The sequence below is a fragment of the Leptinotarsa decemlineata genome, unplaced genomic scaffold (genome assembly GCF_025532065.1).
Source record: "Leptinotarsa decemlineata unplaced genomic scaffold, Ldec_3_MD MMD2_tig00026374_RagTag_RagTag, whole genome shotgun sequence".
NCBI lineage: Eukaryota > Metazoa > Arthropoda > Insecta > Coleoptera > Chrysomelidae > Leptinotarsa > Leptinotarsa decemlineata.
The window spans coordinates 3,386,113-3,402,175 of NW_027412710.1; the positions used below are offsets into that span (position 1 = coordinate 3,386,113).

General features: G+C 33.0%; 1 protein-coding gene across 3 annotated transcripts in view; it reads right to left on the reverse strand.

Moving 5' to 3' along the window:
• The window catches only part of Lgr4 (Leucine-rich repeat-containing G protein-coupled receptor 4), a 329,080-nt gene that overhangs the window by 282,989 nt on the left and 30,028 nt on the right, over nucleotides 1-16,063 (reverse strand). For 2 of the 3 annotated variants that reach the window (XM_074185451.1, XM_074185450.1), the window contains exon 2: nucleotides 9,766-9,890. In XM_074185451.1, the coding sequence (XP_074041552.1) occupies nucleotides 9,766-9,817 (52 nt within the window). In that variant the 5' untranslated portion in view covers nucleotides 9,818-9,890. Of the gene's footprint in view, nucleotides 1-9,765; nucleotides 9,893-16,063 lie in introns of those variants that run through there. The other variant, XM_074185449.1, reaches the window with a different exon arrangement.

The following is a 16,063-nucleotide window of genomic DNA, read 5'->3' on the forward strand; positions in this document are numbered from 1 at the left end:
AAAAAGCTAATTTCATTGTTCTTCAGAATACAGAAAACATTCAGGTCAAATTTTTCTCGAAAACCCATTTCTTTTAAATTATGAGGATTATGATCAGCTCAAAAATGTTTATTCCTTCTATTGAAAATACCATCCCTCATAAATTTTGATCCGTCGCTCCAAATTATTTTTGACAAAAATTCCCGATCTTCCTGTGTATGAATCAGATGGAATTCACAAAAATGCATTCTACGTTCGAAGTCTTCTGCTTTTAGAGCTTGAACTTTGGTAAATTTATACGGATGCATTCCGTGATTTTTCAAAATTCGTTGTACTGAAACATGTGATACACCTAAATCTTTTTCTGCACTGCGAATGGAAGCTTTTGGATATGCATAAAAATATGCCAAAACGTTAAGAGTATTGTCCTCATTTGAAGTAACAGGTTTTGGTAATGTTGCAGGCACTTTTAACATGGAGCCATAGTTAAGGAAATTATTTTGTGTTCTTACAAACTTCCTCTCGTTCATTGGTGTTAATTCAGTCTACTCGACTTGATTAACTTAATTTGCAAGCGGAGAGTGACAAAAATTATTGAAATCAAATTTGGCTATAAAGTAATATGCATCGATATAGAAAATTGTATATATTTCGAAAACGATCACCTCCAGCGTTGTTCAGGAGGTATACCTTTTTTACTTGGAAAGGGTGTGGGAATTAGGTTTTCTCATGAAAAGTACCAAAAGTTTACTGTCAAAAAAGTTAAGGCAATGTGAAATAAATAATGACAGCCTACGCAGCGCCCTCTAGATGTTACATAAAAATTATTACGAAATTATGATTTCCCACGTCAAAAAAAACCCGAGTACCGAATTTCGTGCATATAACTTATTTTTTGCAAGAGTTATCTTCAAAAAGCGAACAAAAAATTCAATTTCTACACCCCGTATCTCCGAAATGAAGCATTTTCGTACACAAGTTCATATAGACTTTTTTTCTCAAAATTGTCTCAGGAATACGTCACTTGAATATTTTAATGTACTTATGTTACACCCTGTATTTAGCTTTCGAAAATAATCCTTGTCCATGTTATATTCTGGATGTGCTGGCACTTCATTTAGAGTGCCCTTTAGAAAATCTTCTCGACAACTTAAAGGATTTTGCAGTGAGAATAGTAAAATAAAACAAACAACTCATTCGACAAGCCCCATTAAACTCTAATAAAACTACGTATTTCCACTATGTCTAATACCCATGTCCCTTTCCTATTCGTGCTTGAAAACCAGTAGGAAAACAATGGATTGAGGATTTTTATCCATTTTCTCTCCACTCTTCGTTGATATTTATCTAGCTCGAATGAAACAATTCAATTCAAATTACGGAATTCGGAACATTACAAGTTAACGTTCAACGGCAATTGCATTCCTCAAGGAAAAAATGGGATGAGTACCTACTAGAGCGTTACTGCAAATTGTAAAAATAAACTATCGGAATGAGACTGAATGTCGAAGAGATCTGAATTAAGAAATTTCCTTGACATGAGTTATTTTTAATCTATGCCAATGATCTCATTAATTTCCTTCTTGACATCTCTAAAGTCTTATGATGCACTGTTTGGAACCTTTGGTGTAGTAATGAATATTACTGGAGTTTTTTCCCAACACCAAATCTTTATTTTTAACACCTCGACACGTGTTTCGATCACCAAGTGATCATCTTCAAAGAGGAAGATTGAAACTGAGAACTAGTGCGAGCTAATCCTATTTATGCTATAAAGGTAACCCATACAGGTAAACCATCCAGGCGTACCAACCATACAGGTATACCAACCTAAATTAATTTTACAATTTTGCCTTATCTAATATTTCACAATATATGTTTATATATGTCGGAGACGAAACAATAGTTGGAACTTTCCCTGGAAAAACCTTTCGTCTAGACTTTCATTGCAGTAGTAATAAAATGATAAAATTCAGAGTAGTTGTTTATGACTCAAGCCGATTATGTTTTGCCAGGCTAATAGCGGTATACCTGGGTCCGAGATGAGACATCTGGTCACTAAACGTAGCCACGGTCACAGGATAGATAGTTTAATAAAAAAAGTATAAGGTAGACAGTTTGGGATGTTTGATAATTTTCACCTGGGAATGCCGAAGGGTATGAAGTGAGGTACCGGGAGTGCCAGTTGAACCTCGAACGAGAAAGGTCGAGATCCTGCTGACCGTGGATTCGTTATCAAACTTGCGGGTCTATCGTGATAAGTGCTGGTTGTATTTCCTAATAACGATCTCTTCAAAATGTTGTATGCCTCTATGTGGGGTGGTTATTGTTGTGGTAAAGAATAAACATAGGTTCATCCAGAGGCAGTGCTCTTGGCGCCCCCGAAAGTGATGACATCAGAAGTGGGATCTGGATCACCTTCAGGATTTTCTCCTTGGTCCACCGTGGTGAGTCGTTTTCATTTTGGTTTGATTCAGGAGCGGACTGCTCATTAGTTAAAGAGTGTTTGGCAGCCCGATTTGCGGGCAAAAGAGACAATAATTTTATAATTTCAAAGGGGAATGGAAATGTTAATGCAAATTGTACGCTACAAATTTTACCTGTTGTTACTATTAATGGCCATATGTTAGAGACTCTTCTTCATATTATTTCTGATGATTTTTTTAAAATACGACATAATGACTGGTCGTGGAATTCTTGGACAAGGGTTTAATGTAAATATAACTTCCGATAATCTCGAAATATTCAAGAGTTAACAAATTTATGCGTGCAATGAAGCTGAAACTAATAGTAAAATTGATTTGAATAATGTTGACACTGATGTAACTGGAGATAATAGAATGAAACTCATTTCTGTTTTGGAAGAATTTCATAATTCGTTTATTCCGGGGTTTCCAAGTACCCGTATAAATACCGGGCAGCTCGAAATACGTTTAAGGACCCTGATGTAACTGTACAAAGACGACCGTGCCGTGCCGTCTTAGTGCCGAAGAAAGGCAGGTAGGTAATTCTAAATAGAGTTGACGAATTGTTAAATGCAAATGTTATTCGCCCTAGTTGTTCCCCGTTTGCCAGTCCTATATTACTCGTCAAAAAAAGATGGCTCTGATCGTTTGTGTGTAGATTACGGTGAATTGAATGATAATACTATCGATGATAAATTTCCATTACCTCTTATTTCGGATCATATAGCCCGATTGAGTAACGCAAAATATTTCACATGCCTAGATATGACTAGCGGGTTTCACCAAATACCTGTTTATCCGGATTCTATCGAACGTACTGCGTTCGTTACTCCTGATGGACAATTTGAATATCTAACCATGCCGTTTGGCTTAAAAAATGCACCATCTGTTTTTAAACGGGTCGTTATGAAGACTTTTGGAAATCTCGCATAAACTTATGTTATTATTCACATGGACGATATTATGATAATTGCCTCTACTATCGAAGAAGCACTAAAAAGAATTCGAGAAGTTACCAGCGTTTTAATCAAAGCCGGATTTTCTTTTAATTTTTCCAAATGTTCATTTCTCAAAACTTCAATAAATTATATAGGCTACGAGAATAAAGCTGGAGAAGTTCGACCCAACTCTCGAAAGATTGAAGATCTAACATCATTACCTTCATCCCAAACCATAACCCTTGTGAGACAGTTTATCGGTCTCTCGTCCTATATCCCTGAATTCCTGAATTTTCAAAGGTCATGAAACCTTTGTATCGACTGACCTCCGGTAATAATAGAAATATTGAATGGACCGAAATGCATGAAAAGATTCGTCAAAAGATAATTTCAGTGCTGAATAATGTTCCGAAGGTTATGCTGCAATCTTAATGCAAAAATTAAGTGGTTTGAATCGAGTTATCGAGTGCTCTTGGCGCCCCCGAAAGTGATTTCTTCGACATATAAAATAATTTTCACTTATAATATAAAATATTTTCACTCAGAATTTTTATTTAGCTGAAAATTGTTTTATTTAAACATATATTGTAAAATAATAGATAAGGCAAAATTGTAAAATTGATTTAGGTTGGTATACCTGTATGGTTGGTACGCCTGGATGGTTTACCTGTATGGGTTACCTTTATAGCATAAATAGGATTAGCTCGCACTAGTTCTTAGTTTCAATCTTTCTCTTTGAAGATGATCACTTTGGTTATCAAAACACGTGTGGAGGTGTTTAAAATAACGATTTGGTGTTGGGAAAAAACTCCAGTAATATTCATCTCTAAAGTTCAAGTAATAATCATATGCTGATGATACAAATCTACTCAGTGAAGATACTACTGAACTTGTGATAACATCAGAAATGGTATACAATAAAGTAATGGAGTGGTCCGAATTAGACTTTGGCCGCGAATTCTAGTATCACAAAGTTTATCGAGGAGAAGTTGATGGTTCATGATATCAAATGCACGTGACAAATCAAATAGAATACTGATCGATTTTTCGCCATTTTCAAATTTGGATAAGACATGATTGACCTGAGAAAAAGTAGCATCTTGGGTAGATAAAACAGATTTGAGTCCATATTGACTTTTTGCGAGTAGGTTATACTTTTCACAAAAGGATACAACTCTGTTGAGATAGGATTTTTCAAAAATTTTTGAAAATGAAGACAGCAATGCAATACCTATGTAGTTGGAAATTAAGTGCTTATCATTTTTCTTGTGAACATGTTTGAGACACGAGTGAAATGAACCCTCAACAAGAGAGATTAAATAGGTATGTAAGTGGTTCAATGATTAGTTCAGCAACATTCAACAATACTCTACCTGGTAATTCATCAATGCCACTAGAGTTCTTAGACGATATGGACTTGATGATATCAAGAAGTTCAGTTTCGTCTAAAGGATGAAGAAAAAAAGAGTTTGTTTTTATATCGTGATGATGTTCACCAGCAGGCTCAGAATCATTGATTAGAGAATTTACAGAGTCAATGAAATAATCATTAGAGACTTGAGGAATAACAGGAACACCATGAACCCGAGTTCCACTATCAGTTTCAAAATAATTCGGGAAACAATTGCTCATATTGTTTCAAGAAATTCGTTACTGAAATATTCTTTCTTTGAATGGTCATTTTTTTTTCTATGATTCTTCAACATAATTTCATACTGCTCAATAACGATTTCATCACGTTGAGTTCTGTTCAGATTGAAAACATCACGAAGAAATATACCTTCATTGATGATTTACTTGGTGATCCAGCGTTTGCCTTTAGGAAGGTGGGTGTTGCTGATTTTTCGTAAAACAGGCGGAAATGCTTTGTCAAATAGATTGAGAAATAAGGAGTAGAATTTGGAAAATTCATGAGACACCTCACGAGATATAACGCTTTCAGAGTCGTCACGGAAAAAACACAAATTCCTTAATTAACACATTTTCAGGCCATAATTCACTCTTCAGGTTTAGCTGTTTCAGGGACTTCGAGATACCAAGTTTGAAAGAAACTGTTTTTCCCTTGGCATTCAACCTGAAGCACTTGATATCTTGATTAGGGAACGATTCACTGAGAAATGACCGCATTACATCAATATCAATAATACCTTTGATTTTTCCAACGTACAATCATTCCAAATCATTGTCACTGGGAACGCCCTGTATGTTATGGTTCGTTCTTCTGCTTGATCCAGTGAGTAATATTACATCATTGTTCACTGGTCTATTAACAGCTGATGGGGGATTCCGGTTATTGCCATTTACATTTCTAGTGCCATTTGTTTTATTGGTAGAGAGACAATTCATATCAGATTTCGGAGCGTTAATTTTTTGTTCAGTAGAAATACTCGTCATGGATAATTTTTTACCAGACCGAGACGAAGTGACCCCTAGTTTATAAAAACGCAAGGTAACGAGGTAAGGTAAGGTAAGAAAGTTGAAGCATTGAGAAAACACACTTGCGTTCTAAATAAAAAGTAAGGTAAGGTAACGTCGGTGAGGCAAAGGAACGCAAGGTAACAAGCCGACTATTTTCAACTTTCTGCGTTGCGTTCTCACCTCCGACCAATCAGAAAGCGCCATACTACGAACTTTGACGGATATATCCGAATGGTGTAAAGGTAATGTCACTAGATAGACTTAAACGTCACATTGTGAAATTTGATTTTTCTTTTGATGGATATAAATACAAAAATTGCCGTGATCGTGTCGATGGTAAGTGTGTATCTTTTACTCAAGAGAAAGAAACGAAAAAGGAGGAGGTTTAATGTTGGACCCATTCTGAGAAGCAGAAAGACAAGAATGAACAAAATATTTTTTTAACATTTAGTGAAATTGTTAGCACCTTCATTGTTAAAAAAATATATGGACCGATATCTCCAGAAGAGAAATTGACTATAAAACTCCAGTAAATGAATTGTTGAAATTGTAAATATGTATCTAACAAAATTGTTCAGTTATTTATCGCAAGAAACCTCGCAACAGTCGGAGGCGTGGGCATACCATTTGGGAAAGACCACAATCCATAAAATCATTAAGGAAATTTACGGTGTTCTGTGAAAAATTTTAGCCTCAATATATCTTTGACATTGCTCCTCTGGTAGCCCTTTTATTTTTGCAATCACCTGCCATGCCTTCTCCTTCATTAATTTGTTTCAATTTTTTTTATCATAAATTATTGGTTATTGTTCTATTAATGATATAAAATATGCGTCTTTCATAATTTTATACAAATGAAAGTTATTATTTATTTCATATGAATGATTTCTGCTGTCAAGATTATGGAAATGGAATGTAATGTCAATATTTGTTTATGCATTCCTGCCAACCTGAAAATTACCAAAACCTATAATCACTATGGCAATTCTTCATCAAAAAATGGATACCTTACCTTACCTCTCTGCATTACATTACTTTACCATGCATTATTATAAACTAGGGGTGACGGTTGGTTGGTTACTGTTTATAGTCTGGTTCACATGTACTCGATTCAGCTCTTTTTGGTGACATTTTTCAGCCCTGTCCAAAAATTACGACCAAGGTGTCATTCGATTCGTATTTTTGCCTAGAAAGTTTGAGGAAAGGTCCGAAAACGCGCCGATAAAAATCACAAAAGTTATAAACAATTAAGTGAAAAAAAAGGGGCTTTAGTTTTTCCTTAATATCTCGGAAAATTTTCAAAATTTTGGAAATTTGAAAGAAGATTTGAAAAGATCAATGAATTGGCTTAAAAAAAGTCCCGACTCACGAAACTGTATCTCGATTATTTATTATTTTCACAGAGCCCTGAAAATATAGCCAAAAGCGGGTAGTCTGCCTTCCGCGCGACTTTCGTCACTCTGACATAAAAATAAAAAAAATTATTTAAACATATTAAATGTAAATATAAAGGAATGAAAAAATTCATGTAATGTACATCAACATCAACAAACAATAATCCGCAGTCAAAAAATGTTTATCCCAATTTTAACGTTAATTATAAATTTGTTGATTAATAACTTTTTCTGAATTGAAAGTTGATATAAAAATCCCTATAATTATTAAACTAAAACCCTGGCATTTTTTCCCTTTGGTGAAGATATCCTTAATAGGCAAAAAAATAGATTACCGTTGCCAAAATTGAAAAATTATTATTTTTTTTTATTGACAATTGAAAATTATAATTTTATGAAAAATGCATTACAAGAATTTTTTTTCTAATTTTTTATTGTTGCAATGTCTCATAGCTAAAAACTAATTAATGATATTTTTTTTTTATTTTTTACAGCTATTGTTAATAAATTTATTATAAACAAATACATTGTTTATAAGCAATTCGAATTTTTTTTTGCATTATGTTAATTGAAAAAAATCATGATTTTTAGAAAAAAAATGGTTTCTTTAAAAAATTTCTTTGTTGCTAAAGAATGCGTTTGTTAATTAACAATCGTTTTTTGCAACTGAATAATAAAATTAAGGAACCGTTTTTTTAAATCATAAATTCTATTGTTCTTTAAGGTTTTGAAAAAACTTTTTTTTTATTCTTTTTTTAATTGTTTATTTAAAAAAATGTTATGAATAATTTTTTTTTCAATACTCTGTTCTATAATAAAAGTAACTATGTGTTTTTTTTAATTATTCTATTTTTTATAAAACTTTCAATATTGTGATATCTTGATACTTGTCTTTTTCATTCGCTCCTTCGCTTTTATAATTATAATAACATTCAAACTATTGCAGTTATGATAAATATGCTTCAAGTCTTTTTTGTTCATTATGAATTTATTAACAATTTAAGCTTTTTACTGAAGTTGTAGTCCTATTAGTTATTTAAACTTTTGTTATTTTTATCGGCGCGTTTTCGGACCTTTCCTTAAACTTTCTAGGCAAAAATACGAATCGAATGACACCTTGGTCGTAATTTTTGGACAGGGCTGAAAAAGTTACAAAAAAAAGTAAATGTGAACTAGACTATTGAGGTAACAGAATTGGCTATCTGTTGTTTTACGAGAAATATTATTTCTTCTTGATCTTGAAATCTTTTTGTCATTTGATCACATAATTTCTTGAGAAGTATTAACTCACGATCAGAATGCTGACATTTTCTAGAGGTCAATAAGCATTGAGATTCAGAACAGTTAGCTATTTTACTGTTGACGAATCTGGGATTTTCCACTAATTCGGCACTACGGGATAAGTCACTGAGAAAATTTTTCAAAATCAGATTTTCTGAATCACTGTCAGGTAGAACTTTAGATATAACTAGATCGATAATCTCACTTTTTGTCAATTTATTGAGCTCAGCTGCTAGAACAACCTTCTCAGTCGAAGCCATGACACACAATTTCCATTATGCATAAACGTGGGGTCAGAAGGTTATTTTTTCAAAGAAACCCCCTGTACATCACTCAATAAATTGAAAGATGATGAAAAATGTTCAAGATGTCATGTTCCTGAATCTGAATCACAAAGTTTTTTTATCAAGGTCACTACTTCTGGAAACATTATATTTTTAAGAATTTGATTTTAGGTAGCAGTATAATTATCAAACTTATAACAGTTTAGTTAGTTCAATAAGGAATTTACAAATAGTTATCGACGATGTTTCAGAACATGTTTCAAAATTAGTGCAAATATTGATTATTCAAACTAAGTTCTCGAGAAATTATTTATTACACATGAACAGAATTCAGCCAAATGAATCCTGAGCTAACATCAATGAACGAGAAGAAGTTTGTCACAATGGACTTATCGAAAACATCACATGTTTCAGAATATACCTATATTACTCAGTGATATTGATGCAAAAAATCAATAAAAAATATTTTTTCGTTTATAGCAGCGTTTCCCAACCTGGGGTACGCGTACCCCTTGGGGGTACGCAACGACCTGGTTGGGGGTACGCCGAAAATATTTGGTAATGGCGGACTTTATGTGTTTTTATGTATTTGTCGTACGTTACGTACGTGGTGGTTGAAAAGTACAGTACAGTACTGGCGTACTGCTAATTTTAGTATGTTTTCGTGATAAGAAACATTGTATTTACTTTGTTATTATTTTTTTACTGTTGGTAATTAGAATTTACTAAGTTTACTAGAAACATATATAGGCCGAATTTTGGAACAATAACTTTATTGTCAAATAAAAGATAAAAAAAAACTCTTGCGTAAATATTTACTTTCCATGATTAATGTTCTTGCAACTTTTTTTTCTTGGGGGGTACAATTTGAAATAAATTTATCCCAAGGGATACGGCAGTGAAAAAAGTTTGGGAACCGCTGATTTATAGGAACCTGATGAAGCAAACCATATACAGCTCAAAACACTCACTCACCATAATTGACAAAATGAATGTGCTTACTCACCTGCTCGAGTAGAAACTGCCAAGACCAGAGCAAGACAAATAAATATCAACATCCCTATTGTTCCTTGATCGAATACCTCCGAAGCATTTCAATATTTGAACAATTATTTCTCTTTTTATTCGGGCCTGAAACAATATGTTATGTAAGTTTGAATGATAAACAAGTTTTTGATATTTTATGATAGGCAAGTCAGTAAATGTGCTACATTCCTTTGGAAGGTGCTAATGGACTTTTGTTCTTCATATTGATTCACTGCATGAAAGTACGGTTGATGAAATTTAAACCTGACGATTTTCTGTGAGGCAGCATTTAATTTAAATATCAGGAAATACTGTAAACATTTCATTTGCCTCTAGTTTTCTGTTATCCCAATGATTCATTGAATTATATGATTTTCACCATTGACCTTATAACCTCTTGTGAGCATCAATGTTAACAAATATCTCATGGTAGATGAATTTGAAAAAACATATACAGGCTGATTTACAGTGGATGTAGTCTGGTTCACATGTACTCGATTTGGCTCTTTTTGGTGACATTTTTCAGCCCTGTCCAAAAATTACGACCAAGGTGTCATTCGATTAAGGAAAGGTCCGAAAACGCGCCGATAAAAATTACAAAAGTTATAAACAATTAACTGAAGAAAAAATGGGGCTTCAGTTTTTTCTTAATATCTCGGAAAATTTTCTAATTTTGGAAATTTGAAAAAAGATTTGAAAAGATCAATGAATTTGCGTAAAAAAGTCTCGACTCCCAAAACTGTATCTCGATTATTTATAATTTTTACAGAGCCCTGAAAATAGAGCCAAAAGCGGGTAGTCTGGCTTCCGCGCGCCTTTCGTCACTCTGACATAAAAACAGAAAAAATTATTTAAACATATTAAATGTAGATATAAAGGAATGAAAAAATTCATGTGATGTTGGGATACATCAATAAACAATAATCCGCAGTCAAAAAAATTTTATCCCAGTTTCAACGTTAATTATAAATTTGTTAATTAATAACTTTTTCTGAATTGAAAGATAATATAAAAATCCCTATAATTATTAAACTAAAACCCTGACATTTTTTTCCTTTGGTGAAGTTATCCTTAATAGGCAAAAAATAGATTTTACCGTTGCCAAAATAAAAAAATTGTTATTTTCTATTTTTTTATTAACAATTGAAAATTATAATTTCATAAAAAATGCATTACATATTTTTTTCATTTTTTATTGTTTCAATGTCTCATGGCTGAAAACTAATTAATAATATGTTTTTAAATTTTTTACAGCTATTGTTAATAAATTTATTATAAACAAATACATTGTTTACAAGCAATTCGAAAATTTTTTTTGCATCATGTTAGTTGGAAAAAATCATAATTTTTAGAAAAAAAATGGTTTCTTAAAAAAATTTCTTTGTTGCTAAAAAATGCGTTTGTTAATTAACAATCGTTTTTTGCAACTAAATATTAAAATTAAGGAACCGTTTTTTTTTAATCACAAATTCTATTGTTCTTTGAGGTTTTGAAAAAATTTTTTATTCTTTTTTTAATTGTTTATTTAAAAAAAATCGTTATAAACAATTTTTTTTTCTCAATACTTTGTTCTATAATAAAAGTAACTATGTGTGTTTTTTTAATTTATTCTATTTTTTATAAAACTTTTAATATTGTGATTTTCAAATCGATTCATGTTCCAAACAAAAAATTTTGTTGGTTTTACTGGCTGTGCAATATTGTTTATTGCAACAGAAATCGAGTTTGTTTAATGGTTTGAACTGTCAAAATACTATGATCACAGCCTTCTATGATTGATGAAGCTGGTTATGAATTCCATACCATTAAAGCGCGCATTAATGAAAACGCAAAAAACTATTTTCTACCACTTGTAGTTACTCGAAACTTATGTAAAATAGAAGAATATACTATTTTCTACTTGAAACGGTATTCCCATGCAACTACAAGAAGTAGAAATTTGAAGACCTAAATAATTGCTGCCAAAGCTATGACGCGCTGTGAATCTGTTTATGCAACTTCCCGAAAAACCTCTAAAATCATAATTACTAAATTGATTACTTCCTTCTTTTCTTTGGAAGATTCCCTCATTTTGTTGTATCGAGATGTAGTAGTAGAAAGCCAAAAACTTTCTTTCCCAAAAAATTAATCACTCCTAAAAATATAACCCCTTCAATTCAAAAACTGAATATTATCATGTAATCTGTTCCTATAGGTATGTATCTATGAAACTACTATTTTTTCATTTTCTGCAACTTGTTATATCCCGGAGTAAATAAAAAAATCAAAAAATGTAATGATTTGATGGATGTAAATGTTACTACTTGGTATGAAAATCATAATGAACAAAAGAGAATTGAAACTTTCTATGTTTTTTACCACTTTCATTTGTAACTAACGTTACTGCAATTTCGTTCTATAAGGACATTTTCAAACTTGTACATTAAACTTTAAGTTCAATAAACTTCAAGAAGACTATAATATTTTACGTTCAAGTTTGCTATTTTCATGCAACTTCAAAGAATAAAAATTTCGAAATAATCGCAGGCCTGTAACCCATACCAAGAGAATGATACCGAAACTTATTCGACGCAATGTAATTCTAATATATAAAAATGGATGTTTGTTGGTTGGTTGGTTGGTTGGTTGGTTGGTTGGTAAGTGATAAACTTCTACATTGCTCAACCGATCGTGATGAAACTTGACATGTATAAGTAATTTTTCATAGAGAAGTTTCTTAGGCTATCAATTTTTCTGTAACTAGCCACTAGATGGCGCCGTAGAACAATTTTTTGAAAGCACTGTTCTATAACGCTGCGCACGCTTAAGTTCGTTGATTCTGATTCTGTCAAAACATTGGAACATCAGCAATACAGCAACATAGTACTAATTAGTATTACAACTACCAAATTCTACGCGGGCGAAGCCGCGGGCAACAACTAGTCTAATATATAAAAATGGATGTTTGTTGGTTGGTTGGTTGGTTGGTTGGTTGGTTGGTTGGTAAGTGATAAACTTCTACATTGCTCAACCGATCGTGATGAAATTTGACATGTATAAGTAATTTTTCATAGAGAAGGTTTTTAGGCTATCAATTTTTCTGTAACTCGCCACTAGATGGCGCTGTAGAACAATTTTTTGAAAGCACTGTTCTATAACGCTGCGCATACTATGTATATATGACAAGTAATATGTTGCGCACAGCAACAAAGTACTACTCTACTATATAAAAATGTATGTTTGTTAGTTGGTTGGTTGGTTGGTTGGTAAGTGATAAACTTCTACATCGCTCAACCGATCGTGATGAAACTTGACATGTATAAGTAATTTTTCATAGAGAAGGCGCTGAAGAACAATTTTTTGAAAGCACTGTTCTATAACGCAGCGCACGCCTAAGTTCGTTGATTCTGATTCTATCAAAAGATTGGAACAATAGCGATACAGCAATATAGTACTAGTTTGCTAGGTTTCCAGTAGTTGAAAAATAAAATAGTTTTTCATTTTATATGAATGATTACAAGTGATAACAAATCTAATTATTCATATTATTCTGACTATTATTGTTTATATGGAAAACGCAATTATTATAAACTATGGCAGGTTGATTGGAAGTAGTTGCTTGTTTTCGATTCCGAAATTCTTGAATCACCTCTGCCGATAACTGGCTGTGATACGACATCTGCATTTTACAGTTGACAGTTTTCAAAATGTTTGAAAAACAAAATTTAGTTCAATGTGCTGAAGTTTTTAAAATTAGTAATTCAACTCGACAAGAAATTATCGCTAACGGCATTCGCTTTCTTCTTTCTATGTACGGAGCTCCTAAAAAAACTACCTGCTCAGATAAGTATATACAGTGTCACCATTAAAGTGCGCACCATATGCACCAGTGCTTCGATTTTGTTGTTATGGAAACGCCGACAATGGGATACTTGGATATTGCACGCGAATTGTCGGCGTAGCGTAGTCAACATGGAGAACGTGTCATATCAACCTGACATGTAACAATTTATGACTGACTTGGGTTATCGTGATAACAGTGGAAAGTTATTTCTCACTGTTATGGCGGATGTTTCTCACTGCATGAGAAATCTTTCGTTTAGTTTTGATGTTTACTTTTTTTCACGGTGAAGAAAAGTGAACATTAACGCATCAATGAAGATGCAGAAATGTCTTTTTGACAGTTGTACAAAAAGAAACTTTCTAGTAACAGCACAATGATTTGACTGCATCTGTATTTATATCAGATCTCTTTCAGAAATCGTTCAAGTTTCACATAATACGAGAAAATGCTATAAAAAAGTAATGGCTGAAATGGAACAACAAATGTTCCACTGTGATTTAGAACAAGCATTCAAGCGTGCAGTAAATCATTCGACCGGCGTTAAAAAGCAGTTATATTCTAAGCCGGTTTTATTGTGAATTGAATTGCTTGTATTCAAATATTTGGACCTTATACACAGAACGCGAAATTAATCGTATGGTTTTCATTTGTGGCAGAGTTTATTTCCATCCATCCCCATGGCAATAGAAACCTTTCATATACCAGGAACATTATATTTTTTTATTACTTCCTCGCTTATTGTTCGGCTTTGAAGATGGAATACGTGTGTAACTCTAACAAGATTAATGTAGATGATATTTCGATAATCGTTCACAAATGCTTTTGATGTTGGCGTCAATTCAGTTGAAAACGTCATACTGTTCTGTGGAGAGTTTCTGGCAAACTTGTGAGAGGGAAAAATCCAACCACTTGGAAGTCTTCTTCTCCGTCTGTCATTTTCCACAGAAGAAAACTCTCTTTTCCCCATCAGGCAAAAGTTTAAAGGCAATCGGATCTATGAGATTTCACATGACTCCAGTGAGAATATTATCATCAACTTTGGCAAAAGACCTCGGAAGCCGCAGTAGTAAGATGGAAACTAGAATGAGCGTGGAAATGTTGAGGATACTATCAATTAAAGAAGACGCTTCTTACAGCTGAGTTTTATGATGAGAATTTTCTATGAGATCGACCAATTATGGTCAGACGGTTTGGTTGGAGAGTTCTACTATTCATCAGACTAGAAAATTGGTGAATTAAGCATAACATGACCATACAGAGAAAGTCAACCAATCTCTCAAGAATGGAGAGATTCCGGTGGTTATATTTCTCAACATCGAGGAGCATTTGGAAATATGAAAAATCTATCAGAATAGACTCGACTAAAAAAGGCATAGAAACGAATATAAGTAACTGGATCCAAGCCATGCTCATAAACAGAAGAGCTGCTACGACTTTTCAAGATGGGAAAATTATGTTCAAGGGTAGCAGGCATTTGATTTGACAATACTCAAAATCTATTGGGTCAGCTTCCGCTGACCCACTACTGGTCACTTCTAATGTGTGAAGGCAACAAATTTAGTCTCATCAATAATTAGGGTAAGCTTATTTAAATTCAATCATGCATATACAGTGTGACCCATTTTTAATGGAAACACCCCCCTAAAATTTGAAGTTGTAAATCGATTTTAATAATTTTTTTTCAAATGTCAAGTACTAAAAGGTCTACCTTGGGACAAAATTTGGAATGTTTATTAAAATTTCAGGGCATACTACGATATTTTTTCTTAGTCGAAAATCGGAGTTTCTATTAGCGAGTTTTTTATTGAAAAAATCACTACGCCACTGGATTCAGAGTGCCTCTAAATAGGTGTTACCAAAACCATACAGTTCATTTCTTTAATGCCCCTCCTTTTATTTTTTGAACGGGTCAATGGGGTGAATGAAATTAATACATTGATACTTTATTTTGAAGTGAAATTGACAGATGAAACTTCCAAGATGGCGATTGAGTGCCATCTCGAAAAAAAATTAAATGGAAAGGGGGGTCTTGTGACACATCACTTTGGAGCTTCTGACGAATACTTCACAACCCTGGAATATGAAGTCAATATCTTCACTTACTACAAAATGGTACAACATTTAATAATTTCCTGAAGACAAATACATTATTATCGATATTTCTAGAAATATTCCTTTTTATTTGCCATATGGCAATTCTAACAACCCGATAAGATTTGTTAAGTTATTTTCTGTTTATAAAAACAACAAAAAATGTCAGTACGACAATGAACATCATTGTTCAGTTAGAATATTGTCATTTAGTTTTCGGTTTTATTAGTACAAATGTACCACGTCGACAATCTCTAAAATGGTCAAGTCTCGTCCATTGGAAGAAAAAAATTTAGGCGATTTTCATTTACAGTGCGACGCGTAACTTTCACGAGACCGAAAGGATTTTCAATGAACGTTTTCC